We start from the raw sequence: 9,991 nt of genomic DNA on the forward strand, positions 1-9,991 counted from the left end.
AAGGATACAGGGTTAAGCACAAGTATACACACCTAAACAGCGCAATTTATGGTATAGCCTACATAATCTTGATAAAAGCCGGCTGTTCAAAGGTACACTCAGGCTTTTTGATACCCACAATACCCACCCCCAGCGACCCCCAGTGATTCACGCGAAAAGTACTGGGTATTAATTGGTGCGGGTGTCGGTGCGGGTCGGTGCGGGTCGGTGCGGGTGCGGGTGTGTCTGCGGGTGCAATAAAGTTACTCGATACTTTGAGACAGCAGTTTCTCGAGGTACTGCTTTCACAGAAGTGTCAACATCACAGAAAATAGTTTCCACGTGATAGACGTGATAGCTGAAAATCCATCATGGCGGGTAAAGCATCTTTCATTCCGCCGGTTATAGAAGATAATCCCGATGGTTGGGGCCCTTGTGCCATTCCGACTGCTCTTAAAGACATACCGTATCAGCCATTTTCTAAAGGAGATCGTCTCGGCAAGGTAAAACGAACGTTTTTTGGATTTAGACTCACTCGGAAATGCCACGTCGCTTTTCTGTTGGAGTACGCTCTGAAAACTTGATTTCTTTATTCAAAGAACCAATTTCATGTTTTGATTCCGTAGTTAAGGGCTTTAGTTTCTTTTGCATATTGTTTCTATTTCAAAAAGTATTCTTAAATTAAGGAAACTCTCCAAGTTAAGAAACACTTGAACTGTTAAAAATTGCCTCAGTTTCTTGTTTTCAAAATACATACATACATACATACATACATATAATTTTTGTTAAGGCAGGTCGGTTTGTGGCAACCCAAAGGCTGGTGTGGACCTGCCAGGAACTAAAAAGGAACTACTTAAATATATGGACAATTCTAAGGAAAAAGTAAAGAAATTTTAAGGGCTTAAAAGTATAAAAAATCCGTTTGCTTTGATGTTATCACACAGGCCTCCTTTTCGAATTGAATGCGATCTAATGTCCTTGAGGCCTGTCTAAGTTTTTGTTTAAAAAGCTGTAGAGAGGAAGCATCCTTGATGGCTTTAGGCAGCAAATTCCATACAATGGGCCCTCTGTACCTTGCACTATTTCTACCAAGGTCACTGTTACACCGTACATGCGGAAAGTCATTTTTCTTACTTTGAGACATTTAGTCTGAATTGTGTTCCCTTGTTTTCATTACGTCTCAATTCTGAATCCATATTTTACATTGGGATCATGCGGAAAATCATTTTTCTTACTTTGAGACATTTTTTCTGAATTGTGTTCCCTTGTTTTCATTACGTCTCAATTCTGAATCCATATTTTACATTGGGATCATGAGTCTTAAATTTAGGTTATGAGATCTTAAACCGAGGATGATAAGTGTAGATTGAAGAATCCTAATTTTGAGTTTTGTTGGATAAGTTGGTGGATGTAAAAAAAATAACCTATGTCGAATTGCCGTGACAGGATAAAACTGGGACTGTACTTGGTACTGGTTTAAAAAAGACATGTTTGCTTCAAAGAAAAAGGAAAATAGAGTTTTGATTTAAAACTATCAGTGAAGTCAGGATCAATTATAACAAGTTTGCTTTCAGAAATGTAAAGACAAAAAGTTTTACTTAAGGCAATTTAACAGAACTGTAATTGCTATGGATATATTAGTTTTTGTCAGGGGGTGAGTTTGGGTTAGAGGAATGGTAAGAGGGTCAGCGAAAGGGTATAAAGAAGAAGAAATGTCTGTGGGGAAAAGGGTATATTTTACCAAAACAATGTGAACCAAGTCTGCACTGGTATTGAGTTGCTATTTGTGTTTCAAATTTATGCAATAAAGATATCTGATTGGACTGGTGGCACCTATCAAGATCGGAGATACATGAGTGAGTAGTTGACTTTGTGTAACACTAGTGTTTTGTTTGTGTTTCCTATTACACCTTTTTTATGGATGTATCCAAGCGGTTTGAAGAAATCAGTTGCAAACTAGGGGAATTCAAGAAATGTGTATCAAGGGCAAAAATTTTCACTAAAGGTTTTGCTTACCAAAAACTCCTTGGTAGGAAGTGAAACTCATTGCAGTTTAATAACAAGAAGTTCAGCCTATTTTGGGTTTAAAGACTCGTTAATATGAATTTTGTTCATTTAGATAAATACCAGTCTCAGTTTGGAGCAGGAAATCAAATGTTCTCTTATTACCATGAGGAGGATGAATCATCTTTCCAGTTGGTGGACACATCACGTCCACAGCGTCCTCTTTACCAGAGAAACAGGAACAGATTTGGACAGGTTAGTAAAAAACTATAATATGATTGTTTCTTTTCCTGAATGTCCAGTTATGAAAATATTTATGGTTGAATGTTTTTTGTAGAGAAACATGAGGAGGGACCAGCGGAACCAGCGATATCCAGCTGGGGGAATGCAGAGTCTATCAAAGAACCAGAATCGACAGAAATTCTCACGAAAGATGCAACGGAACTATGGACGTGGACAATGGCATGATAGAAAACCAGCTGTAGGTGTTCAACACCCTTTTTTTTTTTAACCTTTTTTATATATATGAGACCCTGCATAGGAAAACAGATAGTGCTTTTCTGTTTAAACAGTGAAACTGTTTACTATCTGTTTAAATTCCTTTAAATGGGTCATGAAAGCGTTTAAACGGTTGCTTATCTGTTTAAAAAATTTGCATCTGCTTATCGCTTTAGCTAAAATGTTTAAGTGGTTTTCTTATCCTTTTAAAAAAGTTTGCATCCATTTAACACTTTTGACAAAACATTTAACAGTTTGCTCATCCGTTTAAAAAAATTTGCATCTGTTTAAAAAAATTTGCATCTGTTTAAAAAAATTTGCATCCGTTTAAAAAAATTTGCATCCGTTTAAAAAAATTTGCATCCGTTTAACACTGTAGCAAAAACATTTTAATGGTTTGCTCATCTGTTTTTTAAAAAAAAAGCTATCTGTTTAAGGTTCCAGGGAAGTCTTTAGACTGTTTGTTTATCATTCTGCTACAAGCAGTTCGAAGTATTAATCTTACATTTGTTTGATACGTGCCGGTTCTTGAAATACAGAATGACCCTGTCTTATTTTGTTTTATCTTTTGCATGATCATAAAAAGCTAGTAACGGTTGCATCCTTTGACAAACAAGTTAACTTAAAATATCCATTTGTAAAAACCTAGAGCATCGAGAGCCAATTGCAATGAAGCCATTCGTTTGACCATGACCCTGCTATTGATCTTGTTTGATCAGAACAGTGCACCTGATCTTGATTATAGATTTATTGAAATCGAGATAACTCACGCTTAGTTTTGAATCATTCTTCATAGACAATTGAGTTTTAGTTAGCTCAGAAATTTAGGCCATCGTGTGGTGGGATTGAGAAGGGCTAGAACCAGATCACTCAGTTGAAAGACAGGAACGGGGTTTTCACTTTAAGATAATAATCTGTTGTCAATTGGAAAGTTTTTCCGTAGAAGATCTTGCCAGCTCAACCACAACCATTTAACATTAATTTTTCGCTCTCCATTTGTTGATTTTATCAACCGTTTCTTGGTTTAAGTTATCCATTTTTGGACTTTGGTCAACCGTTTAACAGTGTGAGGTATCTGTTTTTGGACTTAGTCAACCATTTAACATATGCTATCCGTTTTTATTTTTGGTCAACCGTTTGAAGGCCTACTTAAGCTATCTGTTTTTGGACTTTGGTCAACCATTTAAATTTTGCCATCTGTTTAAGCAGTTATGGAAACCGTTTAAAGGCTTGAGTGAGCTATGTGCTATCCCTTTAAAACTGTTTTTCTAGACCATTTAACGGAAAAGTGTTGGTGTCCGTTTTCCCATGCAGGGTCACATATTTGTGACCCTCTAAAGGAATTTGGGTAAAAAAGCAGTGCTTTCAATAAGACCTGGCACCCACCGGAGCTCCGGCGGCTATTCTGTTGCGAGTCGCTGGGTATATTTCACCGTGCTCAAGTCGCAGTCGCCACGCTAAGTCGCAATCAAGTCGCTCTCCGGCGGGTGTTGTACCGAGGTAGCCACCTATTTCAAATCTTATTGAAAGCACTGAAAAGTGAAGGCAAAGGCACGTTAAAATGACACGCTAAACAATAGGTAGTGGGTCAAATGACACGCGGGTCTGCTAGCAGTGTGTCAAATGGCACGCCTGATTAAAATTTTGCTCTTGTTTTTATCATATGCTGAAAACAAAACCGTGTCTTCAGTCGAACAAAGAAGTGTGCCAAGCTCGTAAAAACAAAGAAACTGTGCAAAATGACGTGGTAGTGAGCCAAATGGCACACTTGCGAGTGAAATGGCACACTGATGAGTGAAATGGCACATTGATGAGTGAAATGGCACACTGACGAGTGAAAGAGCACGCTAGCTTACCATGGTCAATTCCTTGAAAAATGCTGTTGTAAACTAGCAACAGAGTCATGCGTCTTCATTCTGCAACGATTTTCATCTTTCATTCAATAATGAAAACGTTCCGAACGTAGCTGTTCGAATGATGAATGGAACAGCTAGGCAAGCTGTTCGCAATGGATACTGTGAATGGATAAATGGCTAATTAAAATTTTTGAGCGGATGAGGTTGAAGGGATGAACAGCTAATTGAAATTTTCAAACGGTTGAGGTCGGATGAATGAACGGCTAATGAAAATTTTTGAACGGATGAGGTCGAACGGATAAATGGCTGATGAGAATTTTCAAATGGATGAGGTCGAACGGATAAACAACGTATGAAAATTTTCGAACAGATGAAAAACAACTAATAAAATATTTCGAACGGCAGCGGTCGAACAAGTGATCACCTGTAGAAATTATTTGAACAGATAGGTTTGCAAAAACGAATGCCAACACAGGCGTCCCAGTAAAAGTCTTGAGCAAAAGCAAAGGATTATTTCATAAAGCGTCACGCGTTGTGTGACATGGTGTTAAGTTACGTGAGAAACCGTTGAGAATTTGAATCAGAGCACTCACCATTCGGGCGAGTGACCCTCAAAATGCACTTGCCTGGACCAGTTTTCACTGGCCCAAAAGTTTACCCCAACCCCCACATCTTTCCAACCATTTTAGTCATTTATTTTTAATGGTTTTAAATCGTTTTTTAACCACGGCTGGCCAACTTGCCATTTTGTTGAAAATTTCTTAGTCCTTGACTTCTCATATTCCTTTGACTGATCACAGGTAGCTTTCGGGGCTTTTTCCTTCTTTTTCTCTTTGACTACTTTGGGGACTCCAGAAATATATTTCCGCATTTTTTATTTTGTACACGATCAGTTTACGGGAGAACATGCAATGATCAGAAAGCTGGGAAAGTACGGAAAACAATTCGCTTGCAACGTCGTCAAGCACGTGGCAGACCGAGGATTATTTCTTCAATGAAAAATTCTATTTAAAGACCTTAAATCCCAAGGAAACACAATGGAAGCACTTACTTTATATTTCAAGTAGATTTTTTATTGATGAATCTTCATGAAATCCCTGCAGTTTGCGAGCAAACATATCTGTTCTTTGTAGGAGCGCTCTCTATTTTAGGTGCCATATCTACCTGATCACCGATGGCTCGATAGCGACCAGCAGTATTACTTTGTACAAGTACATGCATTATGTAATTATCACTAGAGGGAAGCCATATTGTTTAGCCGAGTGTAGTACGTTACTTGCCTTTCAGAATACAAAACTTTGTAAAATAGAAATGGTAAGTTTATGTTTAGGAATTTTCTTGCCAAAATGGAGTGTAAAAACATTTTTATTTTGATATTTAAATAATTTCTTGGTGACGAAAATTGCACTCACCAAACGGGCAAGTGATCGAGAATTTGCACTCATCCGACACTTTTCACACTTGCCTAGGCGAGCGGGTGAGTGCTAATGTCCGACACTGTTGAATGCGTTATAAGGAATAGTAAGTTGTTCTATACCCCTATATAGAACTAAATCTGGACAAAGGACTTTCTTTTATCGTACAGCAAGTCTATGGAACAGTTTAGATAATACTCTCAAACTCTGTAATTCTTCTCGTGATTTTAAGGGTAAACTTAGAGCCAAATTACTTGCTGCTTTCCTTTCTCATCGCTCTTAGTTGTAACTTTGGCGAACATTTATCAACATTTTAGCTTCCTTAATTTTTCTATTATACTTTTTAGTACTGTAATTTTGTAATTTTTAGATCATTGTCACTGAAAAACCTACTTTAGGGAGTGTCAATAAAGTTTGTATTGTATTGTATTGTATAGTATGGGGAACAAAAGTGTCTCAGTTCAAAAAATCCCCACACACTATGCTGAAAACGAGCATTTTCTGCCATAATTTCCATGCTTGTTTGTGTCTGCCAGAACCTTTGACTCACAAGGTGGACATGGCTGCGCAAGAGGCTTGGGTCTTAGGTTAATTTTATCCCTACCGCCCTCTTGCACGGCCGTGTCTACCCTGTGAGTTGTAGGCTTCTACGAACACCACACTATACCTTCTGTCGAGCAACAAGAACAAAGTACCTCCAAGAAAGAGAAAATTGCCAACTAGAGTGTTAGAAAGCCCATCTATAAGTACAGTTAGAGAGCCGAAGCTACAAGAAATAGGATCTCAATGTACTATCAAAAATCAGATGTCAGTCCTGTTCAATTGGTCACGACTTTACTGTGTTTGGTGGCTCCTAAAAGAGCCATTGTTTGATTGATTGCTCTAAATAGAGCAGTTACAAGTGTCAATTTTACTTTCTCCAATTCTTCTAATCCCTTCAGCATGTTCTTGAAACTTTCAACAACAGAATGATAGTTCTCCAGAACAGAAGACAAATCTTGTTGTTCTGATAACGCTGCAACTGTCTCTTGCAGTTTAATTTCAGTTTCCTTTAGTTCCTCCAATGTGCCATTCTGTGAGTCTGTGACTGGGTTTGACAGTGAGGGGTCTGGTGCTAGACCAAGCGAGAGTTCTCTCACTCTGTTTTTCACAGCTCACTTCTGATTGCTGTATTTTGCCGACACACCAGAAAAATGTTATTGTATCTACCTTCTTAAATCTTACCGTATGGTATTTTTTTGCTCAGAACACTTCAGTACTGCTTCAAATTTAAATTAAGACTGACTCAAGAACCGACTTAGTTCATTCAAATGTATGTGTAAGCTTACTTCGCCAGTTTATATTAAAAATAGGCCTTGTCTGAGTTTATAAACTGAAATATAAAACATTCAGGGGTTTAATCCATTATGTATTTTTTGGTTAGCACTGTTTCTTTTCTTGTCTAGTTTCTTTTTAATGATTTGTATCGCCAGATAGACATGCAAGAATTTAATACTTCAAGGCTTTTAATGAACACTCGTAATGGTGACTTTTCATCTCTCATTCGTCCTGCTACAGTATGTGTCTTATCGCACGCGTGCCATATGAAACTCGTGCCTTATTGCACGCATGCCAATTTGCACGTTTAGCGTGACATTTAACACGCCACCCGAGACAAGCAAACAAAAGCTACCGTGACACTCTTTGTTTTGCTTATTAAAATGCACATATCTGTGACATTATGACATGCTTAGTGTGCCATGTCATGGCACGAGCACCCGTGTGTTCATCTTTTTACCCAAATTCCCGTGGAGGGTCACATTTTGATGAAACTCACAGACTTGCCCATAATTTGTCTGCCTGAGAAATAAAAAAAATTAAATACAAGGAAGAGTAAAGAAAACTTACAGCTGCTTATTTGATGTAACTATATCAAACTTGTTTTAGGAGTACTCTATTTTACACAAAGTGGCAGGTTATTTAGTTTTGTTAATCAAATGGAATTTGTAGTTTGTGCAGCAACCAATGTTAATACTTGTAAACCTTGTGTAGTTCCCTGATACCCTTTACTAGGGCTAACCCTTAGTGGGTTTTTTCATGGGTTTCATTAAGCACTTTAATTTGCGCTTCAGAGTTAATTCTCTGTTCCATCATTGTTATTACTTACACTTGTTAAACATGGTAACAATGGTTAAAAGTATTTTACAGGACAATGACAACAATTACACCACTATCTGATTCCTCAGAACCATTTGATACTCCTCAAAAACAGTATAGATTGAGTGGAACATAATGTCTCATTACTTATTTCAGAATATTCACAAGAGAGCACCTTCTGTAGCAGTGCGCGAGGAATGGAAAGTTTTGGAAGATGGTGAAATGGATTTTCCGCGACTTTCCAAGCTCAACCTGCCAAATGTAGAGGAACCTGAAGATCTGTGAGTATTTAAAACTTTCTATGTCCATGTACATGATTATGACAATACTTAATACCCTATACCAAGGGTTATGGGTAGGTTTAAGACTAGAGTTGATATGAAAACTCCCCATTCCACCTGCAGGTATGAGTGTGGTAAATTAGAGTTTTATGAAAAGAGTTATGATCGTGTTACAACAAAGAATGAAGTGCCATTAGCTGGAGTGAATAGAATCTTTCACAAAGTTACAACCACAGATGATCCTATCATCAGGAAGGTATGTTGTGCACAATGATACATGTACATGTAAGTCAAATTGCTGTCAGAGATTATATCATAATTTTATCATACTACATGTGATTAACACACCCCCTCAAATGGCGGAGTAACATAACATAACAACATAACATTTATTCAGGAAGCTACAATGCAAATATAAAAAACTACATCCTGAAAAGGGAAAATCGTGAGTTTAGCCCTGTATAAAAACAATTTCCCTGACTAAAAACATACAAAAGATAAAATTTAATGGCTGCAGATTCAATAAAATATTCAATAAATATTCAAATAAATTTCAAGTCTACTCTTAAAAACAGACAATGATTCAGCGTGTACATTGTATCCTGGCAAGCTATTCCATTTCCCCACAATGTAAATGAAGAAAGAATATTTGTAACAATTACAAACCGCTCTTTTCAGGTAAAGTTTATAGTCATGGTTAGTTCTTGTATGCTTATTGGCAAACACAAAGAAATTTGGGAAAGAGAGGTGATCAATACCAAAAACTATCTTATAAGGGTGACCTAACTTGATCAGTCACTTCTCACAAACCACAGCAAAGAGAGTATTTCTACCAAAAACATAAGGCAAAACAGGCTTGTAAGGTCCACAAAGAAAACTTTAAACTTTAAACTTTTATTTGGAAAGATGGGAAGTTAGAATGATGAAAACTTTTTGCAAGAGGAATTAAAAAAATAATATTTTCTTTTATGGTAAAATTTAAAACCACATTTGAATAATTATCATAAACCACCTACTAATTCTTTTAAAGGAAGATACCTTAAAGTGCTGCTACGATTAAATTTTCACATACCTTTCTTTTCCGCTCAATTAACAGTTAACGTCCCTAGGAACATTATTGCTAAATTTCAGCTTCGTGCGATGGCAAAATCCCTATTATTTTCGCGATTATAATCTATAATTTTCGCCCGCCTTAATCCGTCATGTTCCTACGACCTGGTTACCAATGCCCGAGGGCAGGTTGCAAGACACTTTGCAGGAAACCTGGTGATATCATTTTCTCAAGTCAAACCCAACACATGGCTAGTTTCTTAGACGATTCCTGTGAGTTTATGTTTTAGCGAAGTATGTACATCTTTCAATTCAATATGGTAGGAAGTCGTTGTGTTGTTCAGGGCTGCAGCAACTGCACCAACAAAGCGGCAGGAGTGGCTTTGCATGCGAGTCCAACTGACAGAACAAGAGATCTGTGGGTCCGTTTGTTAGAATCAAAAGGAAGAGTTTCTTTCCACAACCACAGGCTCAGTTTGTGATTTGCTCAATGCACTTCGAGGAAAATTGTTTTATTCGAGCTTTCGATCCGACACAGCGTCAGGATAAATACAAGGTGCCCCGTGATCAAACCCTGGGAAATGACAACGAAGATGCCATGTTGGACTTTCATCAGTGAGGATAAACGTAATTGTTATATTTATGTGTCCTCTATCATGATTATTAAGCTTACATTTGTTATGCTTTTGCTCAAACAGAGTATATTATCCGCTGTTATTTTTCTGTTCGTTCCATTAGTTATGTCGCTTTTGTGCGAATATTAAATTCATGT

At 37.5% G+C, this 9,991-nt stretch overlaps 1 protein-coding gene across 1 annotated transcript in view; it reads left to right on the forward strand.

Annotated features, from left to right (window-relative positions):
* The first annotated feature begins 315 nt into the window (after positions 1-315).
* Positions 316-9,991, forward strand: part of LOC111319982 (eukaryotic translation initiation factor 3 subunit D) — a 30,861-nt gene continuing 21,185 nt past the window's right edge. Inside the window, exons 1-6 of the mRNA XM_022922693.2 lie at positions 316-482; positions 1,790-1,835; positions 2,099-2,238; positions 2,321-2,464; positions 8,045-8,169; positions 8,293-8,425. Of these exons, the coding sequence (XP_022778428.1) occupies positions 351-482; positions 1,790-1,835; positions 2,099-2,238; positions 2,321-2,464; positions 8,045-8,169; positions 8,293-8,425 (720 nt within the window). The 5' untranslated portion in view covers positions 316-350. The remainder of the gene's footprint in view (positions 483-1,789; positions 1,836-2,098; positions 2,239-2,320; positions 2,465-8,044; positions 8,170-8,292; positions 8,426-9,991) is intronic.

This window comes from Stylophora pistillata, chromosome 10, assembly GCF_964205215.1.
Source record: "Stylophora pistillata chromosome 10, jaStyPist1.2, whole genome shotgun sequence".
In the NCBI taxonomy this organism is placed as follows: domain Eukaryota; kingdom Metazoa; phylum Cnidaria; class Anthozoa; order Scleractinia; family Pocilloporidae; genus Stylophora; species Stylophora pistillata.